General features: G+C 44.7%; 1 protein-coding gene across 1 annotated transcript in view; it reads right to left on the bottom strand.

Annotated features, from left to right (window-relative positions):
- LOC122810645 (MLX-interacting protein-like) overlaps positions 1-19,212 on the bottom strand; it is a 1,455,256-nt gene that overhangs the window by 649,835 nt on the left and 786,209 nt on the right. Inside the window, exon 6 of the mRNA XM_044082218.1 lies at positions 14,371-14,536. Within this exon, the coding sequence (XP_043938153.1) occupies positions 14,371-14,536 (166 nt within the window). The remainder of the gene's footprint in view (positions 1-14,370; positions 14,537-19,212) is intronic.

Below are 19,212 nucleotides of genomic sequence, written 5' to 3' on the forward strand. Positions count from 1 at the left end.
ACCTGACGAGGCCAGTATGGGGCAATCAGAATCATTGCGGACCCCAATTGAGAAGCTTTTTGAATGACTTTGGAGAGAAGTGGAATCGGAGGAAAGGCATAAAGTAGCCCTGTTGGCCAAGGTTGTGCTAGAGCATCCATAGCTGGTACTCCTGATGTGGAGTCAAGGAGAAGAACCTTTTGCACTTGGTGTTTAGTGGAGTTGCAAATAGGTCGCAGCACGGCGTCCCCCATCTCCGGAAAACCTGAGCTGCTACTGTTTTGTTTAAGGACCACTCGTGAGGAGAGAGAATTGTCCTGCTTAATCTGTCTGCCAGTATATTCGATTTCCCCGGAATGTGGGTCGCTACCAAGAAACGACTGGTAGCTACCGCCCATTCCCACACCCTCATGGCCTCTCTGCAAAGGGGGTAAGATCTGGTCCCTCCTTGCTTGTTTAGGTACCAGACCACCGACATGTTGTCTGTGTGGATGGCGATTATGCCCTGAGGGAGAAACCTGTGTAAGGCCTGTAGGGATAGAAGTACCGCCCTCATCTCCAATACATTGATGTGGAGAAGAGTTTCGTCTGGAAGCCAGGATCCCTGAACTAACCTGCCCAGACAATGCCCCCCCCCCCACCCTGTCTGGGAGGCATCTGTCGTCAGGGTGACCACTGGAGAGGGAATAACAAAAGGACTTCCTTGATTTAGATTGGATGTCTGAAGCCACCAGCGAAGGTCCCGTTTGCATGTTTCTGTAATCATGATGGGATGATTGAGGGAAGGTCCTGAAAGGACCATTGAGTTGACAATAGCCACTGAAGAATCCTCATGTGCAATCTTGCCAGAGGAACTAAAAGAACCGTGGCAGACATTGAACCTAAAACTTGTAGAACCATCCTGGCTGGGGCTTTGGATCTTGAAATCAGAGCTTGAACTTGGCCCTGTAAAGTTTGGATCCTTTCGGCAGGAAGAAAAGCAGCATCAATTTTGAGTCTATCTCTGCTCCTATGAACCTTATGCGCTGAGAGGGCAGCAAGACAGACTTTGACCAATTGAATGTAATCCCCAGGGTAGCACCCGAGGGAGATGGTGGCTTTGAGGTTGTCCATTAGTAGATGCCTGGTGGTGGCAGTCAGGAGCCAGTCGTCCAGATAGGGAAACACGTGGAATCCAAGACTCCTCAGGTGAGCAGTCACTACTGCCAAACACTTGGTGAACACCCTGGGGGCTGTGGTGAGACCAAAGGGCAGTGCACAAAATTGGAAATGACTGACTCCCAGGCTGAAGCGCGAGATACCTCCTGGACGCCTGATGTATCGGTATGTGATAATAGGCGTCCTTGAGGTCTATGGAGCACATCCAAACATCCTTCTCCAACAATGGGAGAATGGATTGTAACGTGACCATTCGGAATTTGGATTTCGTGACGGATTGGTTCAGTCTGCTGAGATCCAATATTGGTCTCAGGTCCCCTGTCTTTTGGCACTAAAAGAACCTGGAGTAATTTCCGGATCCGATCTGGTCTGTGGGGACCGGTTGGATGACTCCTTTCTCTAGCAGCTTTAAAGCTTCTGCGGCTGCAATTTCCCTTTGACTGGGTGGTGGGTCCGGGATTTTTGGACGGTGGGGGTGAGTATGTGAATGGGATGGTGTAACCTCCGGCAATGATCCGAAGCACCCATCTGTCCTGAGTGATTGACTCCCAGGCTTTTAGGTGCTTGGCAACGACACCCGACTGGCTCCGGAGCAGCACAGCCGGGCAATCCCTCATGATGTATGGGAGGCTGAAGAGCCACGAAAGGACTCGCGGTCTCCAGAATTGCGGGGCCCTCTGCCGCCTCTGGGACGGCGTCTCCCAGAAAAGTTTCCCCGTCCTCTGCCTCTGGAAGGGGAATCTTCCTGCTGTTGGGGAAAAAACTTACGTGATTTACGGAACCACATCTTCCCCCCTCCTTTAGCCTTGGGATAAGGCCGAAAGGGAGAGGAATAACGGGCACCTACGGCAGATAAAGTTTTTCCCTCTTGCTCACAGCGGGTAAGGGTGTCTTTAACCTTAGGTCCAAACAAAGAGGACCCATCAAAGGGAGCGTGAAGGAAGACTTGAAGGCCTCCATGAACTGACAAGCGGAGCCAGGCTTGTCTCCGTGAGCCACGCCTGTGCCTGCCGCTCTACCGCCCCTTCGGCTGCATAGGAAATGAGCCTCATGGACGAGTTAGAAATTGACGTAAGGATAGCCAACTGAGAGCTAACCGACTGGGCTAGCTGCTCAGGTAGGTTACCCGAGAGAATCTGACAGCTCCTTGACCAGATCCCTCTGAAGCCTGGTAAAATGTGCCAAATAATTCAGAGACCTTAAAGTAAAGGCCGCTGAAGTCAGGGTGTGCTTCCCGTACCTGTCCATGCTCCTAGACTCCTTATTAGGAGGATGGACGGACGTTGAAGCCTCTGCCACGTCCTGTTGTGTAGCAGATGCCACCACCATGGCATCTACAGCCACGCCTTTAGTGAGGAACTCCTTCTCGGGTGGGGCAGACAAAAATTTATTAGGACCAGAAGGACTGGTTCCACGGTATCTGGATGTTCCCACGCCCTTCGACAAACTAAATCCAGAAGCTCGTCGAATGGCGGAGACACCCAGGAGGCGGAGGGCTGAGCCCCAAAGGCCTTGAGGAGCACTGACTCATCAGCAGAGGGGGGTTTGGATATCCAGCCGCCTCGTTGTTTGAGGATCTCTAAGATGTCTGCAAATGAGACATCATCCGAGGACGACTGGGACCCCTCTGCATCATCAAGATCAGTGTCCGATGTAATAGACTCGGGGGAGTCCACGTGCTTCCTCTTGCACAATCTCTTCCTTGGGGGTTCCTCTGAAGACAACTCCGAAGAACCCTCAGGAGGAGGGGAACCCCCAATGGGGGTAACCTCAGGCCCAGGGGCTCCGCTGCCTACGGACAGGGGAACTGCCAAAGACCCAGTCTCCACGCCCAGGGAAGGTGCCGGTAAAGCCGGAGAGATGGCCGAAGAAGACTTGGCCAAGGCACTCCTCATAGCTCTGAAAGCCGGACCCCCAGAATCCTGGAAGTGTCCGGTCCCCGGAGCCATGATAGCCGACGGAAGTCCCGCAGCCGAAGTACCAAGAGGGAGGTTCGGAACCGATAGCATAGGTCCCAAAACATCACCCCCAGATCCAGCCGAAGAAGTCCGTGTACCAAACTCGGACCCGAAGGCCCGGGTTGGAGTAAGGGTCGGAGCCGACCCTAAGATCTCCACCGGCTCCAACAGCACCTGCTCACGGAGCCGCGGTCGGAGGAGGAATAGCAATGGGATGGGCCTGGGCTATCGGCTCGAAGCCAACTGGGTCGGAGCGAAACAAATTTTGAAAGACTGGGGACTGGAACAGTCTTTGGAGCACCCTGTCTATATCTGAATCCGACATCCTCAAGACCGAGAGGATACTGAACGGGTTCGAGATGGCCTCTCCAACGCCCCAAAGGGCTAGGGGACCGCCCGAGGCGACCGATGACTATCGGCGCCGAAGGAATACAGACACTAGATTCCATCGGTGCCGAGGAGGACTTCGGCGCCGAGGAGGAAGTGTCTGAGCGGGCAACCTTTGTCGGCTCCGAGACCAGTGGAGCCGACGAAGGTGACCCGCCTCTCGATGCCCCAGCCATCGGCTCCGAAGCCAGAGGAGTCGAGACTGGTGGCATCGAGGCAAACCGTTCCGGCCTCGGCTCCGAAGTCCTTGGAGCCGAAGGAGAAGCCTGCCTATGTCTTTTGGCGGTCGGATCCGACGGACTGGTCGGAGCAGAAGCCCTTTTCTTTTTAGCTGGAGAAGGAGAGGATGCCAAAGCTTCTTCAAAGGAAGGTTTAATTAACCCTTTAAGAATAAGTTTATTCTTCCTCTCCTGGAGGACCCTTGAGGAAAAAGCGTGACATACACTGCATGACTCTTGTAAATGTTTTGCACCCAAACAATACACACAGAGCGAGTGATCGTCTGTGATAGACATCTTGAAATTACATTTGGTGCATTTTTTAAAGCCCGAAGGCCTAGGATTCTGAGACATTATAGCAACAAAAAATCAGTAATCCCTGACAGAGAAAAAAAGAAACTATCCACTGACTTTCTGTTTTACTGACACTACCTAATAGTCGGTTTACAGTTGCCGATTAGGTAAAGAAACCGTAACAAATAACTAAAGGGTACTTTGAAACCCTCTATGGTTTAAGGGGGTTGACTGACCGGGAAGGCCCTAAGATGAAGGAGGCCTAAAATCAAAATCAACGCCCAATCACACAACAAAGTCTTCTCACAAACTCCAAACACACACAAAAGTGAAGAATAGCCGTTAAAACAGCTTTTTATGACAAGAACAGCAAATTTCTGACAGAAAAAAGTTAGTAAAATTACTACTCAGCTCAGCCAGCTCGAGACCACGTCTTCGCAGGATCCTCCATTGATGAGCAGCAGACTATGCAAAACTTTCATTAAAGGTGCGGGTCTGTTAAGACCCCCAGTTTTTCATCCTGCGCCTCCGTGGGATCTAGATTTGGTGCTTCGTGCATTAACATCTTCCCCTTTCGAACCGGCTGCTACATGTGAGTTAAAATATCTGTCTTGGAAAACGGCCTTCTTAGTTGCAATTACTTCTGCAAGAAGAGTTTCAGAGCTTCAAGCCCTGTCTATCAGACCACCGTACTTGATTTTTCACAAGGATAGAGTATCACTTAGACCTAATCCATCCTTTGTCCCAAAGGTCTGTTCTAATTTCTGTCTCCAACAATCCCTAGAGCTACCAGTTTTCTTTCCAAAATTCTCCAATGAAGCTGAATACACTCTCCATAAATTGGATGTTCACAGGCAATTGCGCTTCTATTTAGACAGGACTCAACAAATTGTAAGTCAGACCAATTGTTTGTGTCCTTCTCAGACAATAAATTGGGCAAAACCATTACAAAAGCTACTATCTCCAAATGGATTAGAGATTGTATAACTCAGGCTTATTCTTCGAATAAGCAACTTACAACATCTATCAAAGCTCACTCTACCAGAGCTATGGCGACTTCTATAGCCTTTCATTCCAAGCTTGCTATCTCGGAGATTTGTGCTGCGGCTACTTGGTCCAATCCGCACACTTTCATTTCCCACTACAAATTGGATGTGGCATCTAAAGGGCGAGCATCATTTGGTTCCACGGTACTCAGGAGTGTTTTCCAGTGAGCCACCCAGGATTTAGGTGCTAGGGACGCTGTCCCATCAGTCAGAATGTAGGCGAGATAGGATCACATAACATCTTTTAGTTATGTACTCACCATAACTTCAGATGTTTGGGATCCATCTCGCCTACATTCCTAATACCCACCCTCCTTCCCCCTGCCTTGGAGATCAGAAGAGATTGAACGGTTTGAGTTCTACTGTTTTATCTTGTTTCATCTGACGATGTTATATAAGCAGGGCGTGCATGTGTGCATGTGTGCGGACAAACTAGATCTGGGGGACTGGTAGTGGTGCATCCTGGGATATAGTAAGCTCAGCCAATAAGAGACTTCGCTCTTTGGCATAAGCGTGCCGAGTCGGAGCCGAGGGATCGGCTCCGAACCCATCAGTCAGAATGTAGGCGAGATAGGATCACATAACATCAGCACAGACAGTCCACTGCATATATCTAAATGAAAATAATAATCAAAATCACTTACCACAAAGTTTAAAGAGAATTTAAATCAACTTGTATGAGAAAACATGCACAAAAAATCTGCATCCAAGTATTAACTAAGTCCAGTAAAGTTGTTGCTCTGACCATACAGGTTGTGAAAGTCACACAATGGTGGAATTCCTTCATATTTTGAGCAACTGCTAGCAGTAGCTTCTGCTCACTATCGCTCAGTCACACACCTCTAACAGCAAAGATCAACAATCAAATGCCAAAGGATTGTTTTGATAAGCCCTGGGTTGTCCTCTTTGCAGTCTTTATGAATTTATAGCTGACTATGCCCCTCAGTATGGTTAGGGTTTGCCTGTCTAAAACCTATTCCTTTCTAACTAATGGTGAAAATTAAAGATAAAACAAAACATAAATCAAAGTAAATTGCCTTGTCTACAAGCTATTGCTTCCTTCCCACAAACAGTGAAAAACTTTGGTATAAATTAAAACAAAACCGTTTTAACAAGCTACTGCACAGTCTATCACAAACCAGTATACAGGATTGTTTAGATAAGCTCTGTGTGTATCAACAAAAGGATAGGAAACATGGAGGCAAAGTAGCTGAATGCCTCTTGTTTTAATTGCCTCTTGTTTTAATTGCATTTTCTTTCTAACAGATCCTAAATCACCCAACTCCAATGAGGACTAATACACCTACTGTCTACTGTCCATTCATCCTCACTTTCATTAGAAGTTGTTGGACAGCAGGAGTCCAGACATGACATTATGTACTGGGGACAGGTGCCTCTGAACATATGCTGTACAAATTAACCCAATCTTGGGAGACGCATGCAATCGACCAAACAGCTGAAATTCCTGCACTTAAACATAAAATTTCTACCTCCCCACCTCTACCACATCAGATTGAGCAGCTACAACCTAGGATCCTCCATTAACCTCTAACAGTGTCAGTGGCTGCAGTGGGGTAAAGTACAGCTGTGTACACTTACCATTAATGTAGATGTTCAAGTGCATTCACTGTTGCAGTAATCACATTTGGGTTATCCCTGCCAGGGTAGCCCTCAGTCGGCCCGAATACCAGAGGCTTAGTATTTCCGCATCGGTTGCTGTCGCTCCAGGACTGGCGTCAGGTCGTCAGTGGTATAAAATCAGGCAGCCGATGCCATTACATCAGTTTTTCTTGCCCTGTCAGCAGTCCCCAATAAGGAGCTAGGTTATGGTGGAAGAACACCACCAGTAGAAAGTTAAAATTAAAAATTCCTTGTAAGGAGAGAGAGAAGACATGGGGGATGGAGGGAGGGAAAAGTACAGTTTTGTACCTACCATAAATGTAGATGTTCGAAGATCCACATTGCTGCAGTCATAACTAGTGGGTAGTCCGCTGTCCTCGGCCGCTGTCCTCGGTCGGCCCGAATACCAAAGTATTAGGCTGGCGTCAGTCATGGTCGCTTAGATCTGACGTCAGTACGCCTTGGTACTAAAGCGCATGACCGACGTCATATCCCCAGTCTTTCTTGCCCCAGATGTCAGAAGGCCCTAAAAAGAAAGGCCATAGCCAAAACACAGAGAAACATCCAACCACCCATGTACAAACAATATTTACAACCCAAAACACACAACCACCCCAAACCACAGTGGGGAAGGAGGGAGGGTAAATTGGACTGCAGCAATGTGGATCTTCGAACATCTACATTTATGGTAGGTACAAAACTGTACTATGTTCTTCATCTCACATTGCTGCAGTCATAACTAGTGGGTAGAATCCCAAAGCAAAGGCAAAGGGAGGATGGCAAAATTATAAAGCACTGGGAGCTGCTAACATGCCCTGTAAAACTGCAGTGGCAAACCCAGCCCTAGATTTGGAGTAAAGAGGGAGATGATAATGTTTAGAAAAAGTGTGCACTGAACTCCAAGTAGCTGCCTCCAAAATATCTTTAGTAGCTACACCCCTTAAAAAAGCAGTAGAAGCGGCAGTAGCCCTAGTGGAATGAGGTCTGATTCCAGCCGGAATCTCTTTGCCATGATGAGAATAACAAAAAGCAATACAATGGCCAATCCACTTAGAAATAGTTTGTTTAGAAACAGGTTTCCCCCCAAGATCCCACAGCAAAAGAAACAAACAACTGTTGAGACTGTCTGAACCCTTTAGTTCTGCTCAAATAATAACGCAACTGCCTGTGAATATCCAAAGAGTGCAAAATTTTTTCCCCTTTATTTTGGGGATCAGCATAAAATGTAGGCAAATGAATAGATTGGTTTAAGGCCACATTTGAAACAACTTTAGGCATAAAAGTAGGGTTAGTACGAAGGGATACCCTATCCTTATGAAAAATCAGGAAGGGCTCAACTGCCATTAGAGCCTGTAATTCAGATACCCTTCTAGCAGACGTAATGGCCAACAAAAAAGCAGTCTTCCAAGACAAAAACTTCAACTCAGATATAGCTGCAGGTTCAAAAGGAGGTAAAGTGAGCTTTTCCAACACAAAATTGAGATCCCAGGAAGGAGTAGGAGCTCTACGTGGGGGTCTTATGTTCTTTGCCCCTCTAAGAAATTGCTTAAACAAAGGATGAGAGAATAATGGTGGGTCACAATCATAGTGAGCAGATATGGCTGCAGCATGAACTTTAACAGAGGAGAAAGACAAACCTTTGTGCAGTAACTCTGTAAGATACTGAAGAGAAACACTCAAATTAGGCACTGAAATATCAAAGCTCTTTGCTTGGCTCCAAAGAAAAAAATCTCCTCCATTTATCAGCATAAACGTTCCTTGTACTAGGCCGTCTGGCCTCCAAAATAACATCCAAAACTTGTTGAGGAAGCTGCGACCCTCCAGGGTCTAAAACAGAATATGCCAGGCTGTCAGATGCAGGGACTGTATCCTGACATTGATGAAATGATTGCCTGCCTGTGACAAAAGGTGTGGAATTGATGGCAGAGGCCAAGGAGGCTGCCGTACTAGGCTCCTCAGCAGAGGGTACCAGTGCTGACGTGGCCAATCTGGAGCTATTAGAATCATGGTGGGCTTGTCCTGTCTGACCTTCAAGAGCACCTTGGGAAGGAGAGGCAGAGGAGGAAAAGCATAGACGTGAAGATTGTTCCAACTGAATGAAAGAGCATCCACTTTCCAAGCTTTTGGATGAAACAGCTTTGTGCAAAACTTTGGCAGCTGGAAATTTAGTGGAGAAGCGAACAGATCTATGTCTGGAGTCCCCCAAAGCACTGTCAACTGTCGAAATACATGATGATCCAATTTCCACTCGTGGGGATCCACCATCTGTCTGCTCAAAACATCCGCTAAGGAGTTCTGTGCTCCTGGCAGAAACCTTGCCTGAAGAGTGAGGTGCAAACAGAGCAGTCTCCCACAAAATCATAGCTTGCCTGCAAAGAGGGTACGAATGGGTTCCCCCTTGCTTGTTGATGTACCACATGACAGTTGTGTTGTCTGTTTGAATCAACACGTGTCCTGGTTGAAGTAGATCCTTGAAAGCCATCAATGCAAATTGTACTGCTAACATCTCCTTCATGTTGATATGCAAATGTTGAAGTCTGGCAGGCCACGTGTCTTGAACCCATTTTCCATTGAGGTGTGCTCCCCAAGCCTTGTCTGAGGCATCTGTCGTTAGGATCTGACTCGCCTCTGGTCGGGTCACATAGAGTCCTTTGTTTAGGTGACATTCCTGAGCCCACCACAAAAACTTCTTTTGAATGCAAGGTATTATCTGAATGACAGTGTCCAAATCGTGGCAGTGTTGAGTCCATACACTTTTGAGATACCATTGTAGCTTCCTCATATGCAGTTTGGCATTGGGAAGCACCAGAATACAAGATGCCATGAACCCCAAGGCTTGAAGGACTGTCCTTGCAGTCAGCCTGGACAGGAGAGACAATTGTTGGAAGTACAGGGTAAGATTTCTTTGCTTGTCCGGGGTCAAAAATGCCATCTGAGAGGCTGTATTCAGTCTCACACCCAGAAAGCACATGTCCTGAGAGGGTACTAGACTGGACTTTATTTCGTTCACAGAATACCCTAGGCACCTTAACACTGCCATAACATACTGAAGATGGTGAAGTAGCTTGTCTTTGCCTTGAGCAAGAATCAGGCAATCGTCCAAATAAGGATAAATTTGTATTCCTCTTAACCTTAAGAAAGCTATCACTGGAGCCAGAACTTTTGTGAACACCCTGGGTGCAGTAGATAAGCTAAAGGGCAACGCAGAGAACTGATAATGTAAAGCCCCAGCCCGAAAACGCAGGAATCTCCTGCAGCTGGGCCTGATAGGAATATGAAGATAAGCCTCCTTGAGATCCAGAGTTACCATCCAATGATCTTTGCCTAGCAGAGGCAGAAGTTGATGTAAAGTCAACATTTTAAATTTTGGAATGTCCAGGTAAGTGTTGAGAATAGACAAATCCAGAATTGGCCTCCAAGTGTTTCCTTTCTTTGGTACAAGAAACAGGCGAGAATAAAATCCTAGGCCCACTTCTGACGGAGGGACCTGTTGGATAGCCCCCATTTGTAGAAGTAAAGAAATCTGTACGTGAGCCTCCACCTTTTGCTGAGGAGGAACGTCTGGCGTGCCTTTGAAAGGGGGCAATGTGTGGAAATAAAACTTGTAACCTCGGTTTATGATGTCCAGTACCCATTTGTCCTGGGTGACTAAAAGCCAGTTTTGCCTGAAAAGTGCCAATTTTCCTCCCAGAGGAGCTGCCTGACAGGAAGGATCGGGCAGCTGAAGATGCAGGTCATTGGGTCTGTTTACGAAAGGACTGGCCCCTGCCCTCACCTGTAGACTGTGCAGGGGAACTCCACATCCTAGGCCTAAAAGAACCCTGTGCATGAGCTCTGCCCCTACCACGTCTAGATCTACCCCTAGACTGTAAATCAGAAGAAGGGTAAGCCCATCCCTTAGTGGGCCAATTCCTGCTAAACTTAGGGGGCTGCACCTGCAAAAAATCCTTAACAGTCTGCATAGACTTAGCTTTGTCTTCCATTTTCTTCAAGACTGACTCCACAGGAGAACCAAACAAAACTTCAGACTGCAGGGGAGCATCCAAAATACGAGCTTTAACATGCTCTGACAAGTTCTGATCTTTAAGCCAGGCGTGCCTACGAATAACTGATCCAGTGGCAGCCACCCTGGAAGAGGCCTGTAAAGCATCAAAACCACACTGCAAAGAATGCTTACCCACCTGATCAGAGGCATGAACCAAATCCTGTAATTCTTTACACTCTATGCCCTCTGCTAAAGCATCTACCTTAGATTTCAACTGACTAAGGAGAAAATTCTGGTACTTCAGCATATGAAACTGGCAATTCAAAGCCCTCATTGCAAGAGTGGAAGAGGTATACACTTTTTTACCCCACCTATCCAAAGCTCTAGAGTCTTTATCCATAGGAACTGGATTCTTTACAACAGAAGCCCTGACACCCTTAGGTCCCTGGCTAATAGTTTCTGGGTCAGCCCTAGGGCTCTTATACAAATATTTATGAGCCTCTGGTACTCTGTAATACCTATCTGGCTTAACCGGGGCAGGAGGCAGAGAGTCAGGGTTAAGGGAAGCCTCAGAGAAAACATCCTGCACCACATCCAAAACAGGGGGTATAGCCAAGGGCCTATGCTGTGGAAAAATAGGAATTCCCTAAGCCTCTTTCTGGAATCAGAGAAATCCTGACCTTCCCATTTAAAATGTTCCCTCATAGAATGCAAGGTTTCTGAAAATGAAAAATCTTCTGGAGGGGAAGCAGAAGGACTAGAATCCTCTGCGTCAGAATCAGAATAAGGGAGAAAATCCTGAATGTCTTCAGCCGAAGACTCAGAGTAATCTGAAGAGTGCTCTAATCCTTCCACCTCTGGCTCCACCCTAGGCCTCTTATCTGGGGGAGGCATAGAACCTCTAATCAAGGAAATCAAATCTTCTGCCATTTTAAGCATGTGTTTTTTAGGTACAGACCCTGCAGAAGTAGGACTGACGCCAGATGAAGACAAACCAGGCCTGGCCTTGGAAGGTACCTTAGAGACAGAGGGAGAAGGCCTAACCACCCTATGTGGAGATGGGATTACAGCCACCTGAGAGGCCCCTTCAGCCTGACCAGACTCCTGAGAGGCCACATCTTGTAAAATTAAAGGTTCCCCCTGAGACTCAACTGAAACCTCGGCTGGATCCACAGATTCCACCGTGGTTTCTAAAGAACCGGCGTCCGGAACGGACGACTCATCCTGTTTAGATTTCACCGATTTCTCTTTACGCTTCTTAGCGGTAGCGGGCGTCGGAAGATCCGACGGCATTTTATAATTACACCGCTTACCGAAGACAAGCCTAGCACAATCTAACCGACGTTTAATGGTGCAATATTAAATTTAGCACAAAAGCGACACCCGACTACGTCGTGCTCAGGCCCCAAGCAAGGAATGCAAAGAGAGTGATAATCCCTATGAGGTATCTGTTTCCCACAAGAAATACAATTATTCACTTTTTCTGACATCCGGATCAAACTGAGGCAAGAAAAGACAAAAATATTCCCCAACGGGGTACTTAGCCCAACTTGGTTTCGGTCTGAAACTCAGAATACGAAAATTTCAGGACGCCGAACGGCACTTGCAAACGCTGCTTCTGCTTTGGACCATGCGGCAAGAAAGACTGGGGATATGACGTCGGTCATGCGCTTTAGTACCAAGGCGTACTGACATCAGATCTAAGCGACCATGACCGACGCCAGCCTAATACTTTGGTATTCGGGCCGGCCGAGGACAGCGGACTACCCACTAGGTATGACTGCAGCAATGTGAGATGAAGAACATCCAGGACTGCAATAGTGAATACACTAACATCTACATTTATGGTAAGTGTAGACAACTGTACTATGTTCTTTGTGTTTCACTGTTGCAGTCATCACATTTGCGTTGATTCCCAAAGCTGAAGAAAAGGGTGGAGGCAGTCAAGAAGACTGCGGGCTGGCTAGGATGCCCTGCAAGACTGCAGAGGCAGATCCTGCCCTGGATTTGAAGATAGGCAGGTGGTAATGCTTGGTGAAGGCATGAACAGATGTTCATGTTGCAGCCTCCAGGATGTCCCTGGTGGGGGACCCCTCTGAGGAAAGCTGCAGAGGTGGAGGTTGCTCTGTTGGAATGTGTCCTGACCCCCTTGGGGGGAGGTTTCCCATGCTGTTTGTAGTAGAAATGGATGCAGTGTACTATCCATTTGGAAATTGCTTGTTTGGATATGGCCTTGCCCTCTGCTCCTGCAGTGAAGCTGACTAGCAATCATTTTTTCTAAAAGATTTAGTCCTGTCTAGGGAGAATCCGAGCTGTCTGTGCACATCTATAGAATGCAGAATACTTTCCCCCTTGTTTTGTGGGTTAGGGAAAAAGGTGGGCAAATGAAAGGATTGGTTGAGAGCCAAACTGGACACCACTTTTTGCATGAAGGATGGGTTAGTCCCGAAGAAGACCCGGTCAGCATGGAAAATGATGAAGGGCTCTACAGCCATAAGTGCCTGTAGGATACTCAAGTTGAAGTGATGGCCAGAAGCAAGGCTGTCTTCCAAGAGAGAAATTTTAACTCTGCTGAAGCTGCAGGTTCAAAGGGGGGGCGGGGTGAGCTTTTCCAACACAAAGTTTAGGTCCCAAGCTGGGGTAGGTGCTCTGAGTGGCCTCAAGTTGTTAGCCCCTCTTAGGAACTGTTTGATGAGAGGGTATGAGAAAAGTGGTGGCTCTGTGCTGAAATCAGCAGAGATGGCAGAGGCAAGAATTTTAATAGAAGGGAAGGATAGACCCCTGTGTAGTAGATCTGCCAGGTAATCCAGGATGAGAGGTAGGGAGGGCTGTGCCATTCTGGCTCCCTTAGCCTGGGTCCAGGTACAAAACCTTTTCCACTTGTCAGCACAAGACTTTCTAGTGCTGGGGCATCTGGCCTCACGTATAACATCTAGAACTTGTTTGCTTAGACTGGCAGCTTGAGGAGAGGTCAGGGAATAAGCCAGACTGCCAGATTGAGGGTCTGCAATTGCGGATGCATGAATTCTCCATTCCTCTGGGTCAGGAGTGTTGGGATCTGAGGAAGGTGGCATCGTGGCAGGGGTGATAGGCAGCACAGCAGTGGATACCACTGCTGGCGTGGCCAGTCTGGGGCAAACAAGATTGTCCTCAGTTCTTCCTCCCTTATTTTGAGCAGTACCCTTGAAATGAGTGGTAGAGGGGGAAGGAAGGATACAACATCCACTTTCCATGCCTTGCTGTGAGGTTCCCTGGTGCAGAATTTACTAAGCTGATTGGAGTGGGAGGCAAAGAGGGCGACCTTCGGGGTGCCCCATTTCTGGGTTACAAGGGTGAAGGTTTTTTGGTCTAGCTGCCACTCGTGGGTTTAGCAGATTTCTGCTTAAGTTGTCTGCCAGAGAAGCAGAAATACTAAGCCTCTGGTATTCAGGCCGACTGAAGGCTACCCTAGCAGGGATAACCGAAATGTGATGACTGCAACAGTGAAACACGAAGAACATCCTTTATTACCTCATTAAAAGTAATTAGCCTTTTGGTTAGTCAGTCATCTCTTCCTGGTCTGCCAACCATTAATTAAGCATACACATCAGTAGTACCTTAGGTGAAGATCCAGCCCTGCACTATGAGGACAGCCTGGTAAATCAGCCTGGAGATGAAAGAGGAATAATCAACACTAAAAGTCTGATTAACTAGAGCTTTGCATAGATATTAAGTTAGGTAATTACCAATATTCTTAGAGTTTGGCCAGGCACAGGGATGATGAATCAATGTCGAAAATAGTGTGTCCGAGAACTCTGTCATTAGGGTGTCCACATCAAAGAATAGGTCAGAATCCATTGGACAAGCAGTGGCAGATTCTGCTGTCTTGAAAGGCCATACATAATAATCTTCCTAAAAGGAATAAAACATAGAAAAATGTAAATGATTAACATGTCAACAAAATCCAGTGCTATGATCAATTACAAATAATGTGGACCATAATTATGGGCACCATTAACAACTTTGAGCTTCTTCAGTGTCAGTGAATGCTGCAATACCTTCTTCCCCAAAACTGAACAGGGACATTCCAAACTTTAGATTTAATTTGAAAATATAAACTACTAGCACACAGTACAATCACCGCTCTTATCTCTTTTACTGATATAGTCATCAAAGCTACAGACTCCAACCTATACACCTCTGTAGTACTACTAAATCTGTCAAAGGCCTTTGACATGATCTCACAAACTTCAACAATTATCGTTATTAGGTTGTTCACCATCTTCTATGCTATGGTTTAATAGTTACCTATCCAACAGGCAAAAATGTCTACAGTGGCAAGATTGCCTATCTCAATACCAGACTAACAAAACTGGTGCCCCTACAGGGGTCGATTCTCAGACCCCTCCTCTTCAATATCTATATCAATCTACACACTGCCTGCCAACATAGCACATTAATCCAATACATCAACCTCACCATCATTTCCTGTTCTAACATACCAGACCTGTTGCAAAAAACACAAAATGCCTTTATTTCAACAGAATCATGGCTAAACACCACAATTACTGCTCAACCCTAACAAAACTAAACTCTTACTTTTCGCTCCTAAAACATTCTCATCTGAATTTAAAATATATTCCAAAAACAAAACAGAGATTGAAATTGTAACAAGTGCTAAGCTACTCGGTATCACGATAGGCAAACTCAAATTCTACCTACACATACAGAAATACAGAATGTTGTTAAAAAAAATATAACATTTCAAACTAGGGACACTTTACAGACAAAAAAAACTTTTTGGATCCAAACACTAAAAGGACACTAACAAATACCTGTTTGACCTCCACCCTACTCTACGGAGCTCCCATTTTTACTCACCTACACATGACGTGCAAAAACCAGACTTCAGTCTTGTTCTTACAAAATAGCTAAATTTGCTCCAGGCTCATCATACTGTAACCCACCACTGTGATGCTCTTAAACAGCTGAGCTGGCATGAATTCCCTTCACTATCTTAACTACCTACAACTTTCCATTGTACAAAAACTAATGTACAAACCTGATAGCTGCCCTACCTTAAAATCTATTATGCATACGCACACATTCCCACCAGAAACAAACTTATAAATATATACAAACCCAATAAAAGCACCTGCCAGTGTGTCTACTCCTATGTCATAGCAAAACTATGGAACAATTTACTAAGCAGTATTACCAGTATAGATAATACCAAAAAGTTGAAGCTTTCAACTACTGGACCTGCCCATGCCCTACAACAAATATCTACCCCCCCACCTTCCTGTCTCTCTCCACTCATCTCTCTCTACTCTATTTCCCCTATTTTGTCTCCTTTCACCCCTCATATCTTTCCATCTCTCTCTACATTTCCCTTCTCACTAATTCCTAACTTAAGATAACACATTCAAAATCTCAGCAAGGTTCCATAACAACGTACTGTCAATCCAAAAATACAAAATAAATGCTGCAAGGGTAAATCCAAACCTTTTTATTGTCTTAAAACCATAAGTCTTGGCGCTTTCGTTCACCACCACCAAACTTCATCAGAAACTGGTTATAAAGTCCCCTTATATAACCTTTTGAAAATTTTGCCAAAAATTTTAACATCACTTTAAAACACAGACTATTCAGTGATGTAAAAAATACACCTTCGAATTGAAATGCATCTTATTTAAAATAAAACTTAAAAGGTTGTAAAAATAATCACAATACATTTATGAAATAGAAGTTCAACGGTGGTTAAAGAAAGCGCTAGGACTTTTGGTTTTAAGACATTAAAAAGGTTTGGATTTACCCTTGCAGTGTTTATTTTGTACATTCAAAATCTCTCCAACAACTTATCCTTGCATTTAAATATCACTTTTACTTCTATCCTTTAACTCCTTTCACTTCACTAAATTTCCTTAAGATTAACTCCTTCCTCTACAAAACAAACATCTGTACTTTTTCTAGTACCTGTTATCCAATCTATTTGTTACATGTTGCAAAAAATCTGTTATGTTAAATTTTTTTTCTATCCAAAATGTTAACTTACATGTACTTTTTCTACCTCCTTTTGTACCTCATGGATCTGTCCAATGTTATTTTTAATTTGATGTATGTTTTAGTGCTATTGTCAATTTTTCCAATCACTATTGGAGCTTTTCTCCCCGGGCTTCTGCTGAAAATGGGTTTCTAACCCATTCAGACGTTACCGGTTACCAAATGTCAATAAATACAAATCATTTTACACTTATGTTCTGGTGTCATCTGTACCAGGATAAACTGCACCTGTGAATCTTTTCATCTTTGCTAGATATAGGCAGCAATATTAACCTTGTTTCCAGCATTCAGATGATGGTGATGACTTTTCCTTTTTATTCCTAAATCTAAAAGGAAATGATTTGTATCTCAAGTTAAAGCTATAAAAACTAACAACCAGCTATTTGAGCAGACAGTGCAGTTCCCTGTAGTACAACAGTTAGAAGTAAGAATGAGTTAATGAATACTTCCTGAATAGGTAAGAAATGGAAGCCCTAACGATGGATTTTGCTACCCTGACAAAAATAAAAATCCAACTGTAGCATGCCTAGCTGACTAAAAACCTGGGTGTCCCTTTTCTTGAATCTGTAAAACATGCTAAGGAAATTAAAGTTTTGTAAGGAACTCACTACAAGTAAATGAGGTTGTTACTTTTTATCTTTGGTAATTCATTTTATGAAGGTACACAGCAAACAGGACATGCCAGCCAATTCTTATTTCTCAAGCAGTATACAATCCTCCATGCAAAGCTTTCTACTGGCTGCCTTGGATGTTACTTGCTGTTATAACAAGGAATGAATGTTGCTCTAAGTAACAGGAAGGTATTTTATTAGTTTTTGAGCACTGTAGTTCCAGACAATATCAATCATTCTTTCAGCATTATAAATATTTGGACACCTGTCTTTGGCCCAGCATAACAGCAGGCAAAAGAAGTTAATCTCTTCAAGAAACCACACAATCTGATGGCATATAGAAAGAGAAATTGCTCTATGGAAAAGGTAAAGCATATAGATATGGTTTGCACACTAGTCTATTACCATGCGTCTTATCCGTAGGTCTGTGCCTTGATACTAGATAAGTCTACATAGTATATTTTTCATTCTTAAACCTTGAACTGCATGCTACACTTTACTACGTTACAAATTATCTGAATAACCAAAGCATATGGTCATTCAACCTCAACAAATCATGAGAACACCAAACGGCATAACTGACTAATGAATATAACAGCAAAAATGTATTCCTAAAATAAATACAAAAAGGTGGCAATCAATAACTAGATAGCCTCATCCCACACTATTACCTTTCCCTAAGTAGAAGTTTGGATGGCAGGTTAGAGAATGCCATCCTACCAGGGGGTGATAGAGTGAAGCAAGGAGAGAAATGACAGAGGAGTGTTAAGCAAAATAGCAGCTCTCTTACAATCTTTGAATCCAGACCAGATGTTAAAAACTGATAATTAGTAGGGCATCTAAAATACTGTATGACAACTATAAGAATCAGAGGAGATTAGAAAAGATCAGGGTAAAGACAAGAAAGGCAATTTACAAAGTAACAATGGGATGATATCTGTATGGCTTCCAAGTATGTAACAAAGTCCAGAAGGTTTAGCAGTCTTCTACAGAAGTGTTCACAGAAGAATTTTTATACCCCAAGTAGACTTCAGATAAATGTATCCTCATACAGATGACAACTGCTGGAGGTATGACTGGAAATAAAGAGGAAACTAGGAATACTTTGAGAATGTAATGAGCTGGCAGACTTCATTTCCTACAAAAAGAATACAGGGCATAAGGAATATGTCCTATGCACACCGCCTCAAGATCCTATCCCTGTATTTTGTCTCCTACAGACTTTTGGGGGGAGATCTATGCCTGGCATTGGCAGACCCCACCCTGATGGGTCTCCTGCATATCCACAAAACAGTGCCAGAATTACCCATTCTACAGACTTAAACCTTTCCTGTGATATAAATAAGGCCTGCTGGAGAGAGAGGTATGTATCCCAGAGACTACCTCATCTAAGGAACAGGCTCCCCATCCATGTGAAGCTGAGTTCCTCCCTAACCCAATTCAAATTTAACTTGGACAACTGGATGGGAAACTGGAAATTCATCCCTGGTTTGGCACCCATGTCTCTAATGCAAACAGGTAACCTATAAATGGTTCATCTCCCAAGTCCATGCTTACAATTACCAAGGGTAACAGAACTGGTCATTGATTTGGGATGCATGGCTAGGCTTAAAAAGGCCCTTATGGTTGTTAGCCTAGTAAACACCTATGAGCAAAGTACTGTGACTCAAATGTTGGGGGCGCAAATAGCTGTAACTAAGGAAATGATTCTTTTGAGCTGTGATACAATATTTGAATTGTCTAAACATAGTAATGCTTTAATATGTCTAATGCTACTGGTTGCCAAAAAAAAAGCAATTAGAAAATGGAAATTAAACTCTAAATCAAATATAATTGAAGTACTTAAGTACTGAATATTGTAAAGGAAATAAAACAGCTGGAGGTGGGAATCTAATAAAGAGATGGAAAAATTAC

Source organism: Protopterus annectens, chromosome 9.part0, assembly GCF_019279795.1.
Source record: "Protopterus annectens isolate FY-2018-M chromosome 9.part0, PAN1.0, whole genome shotgun sequence".
Lineage (NCBI taxonomy): Eukaryota > Metazoa > Chordata > Ceratodontiformes > Protopteridae > Protopterus > Protopterus annectens.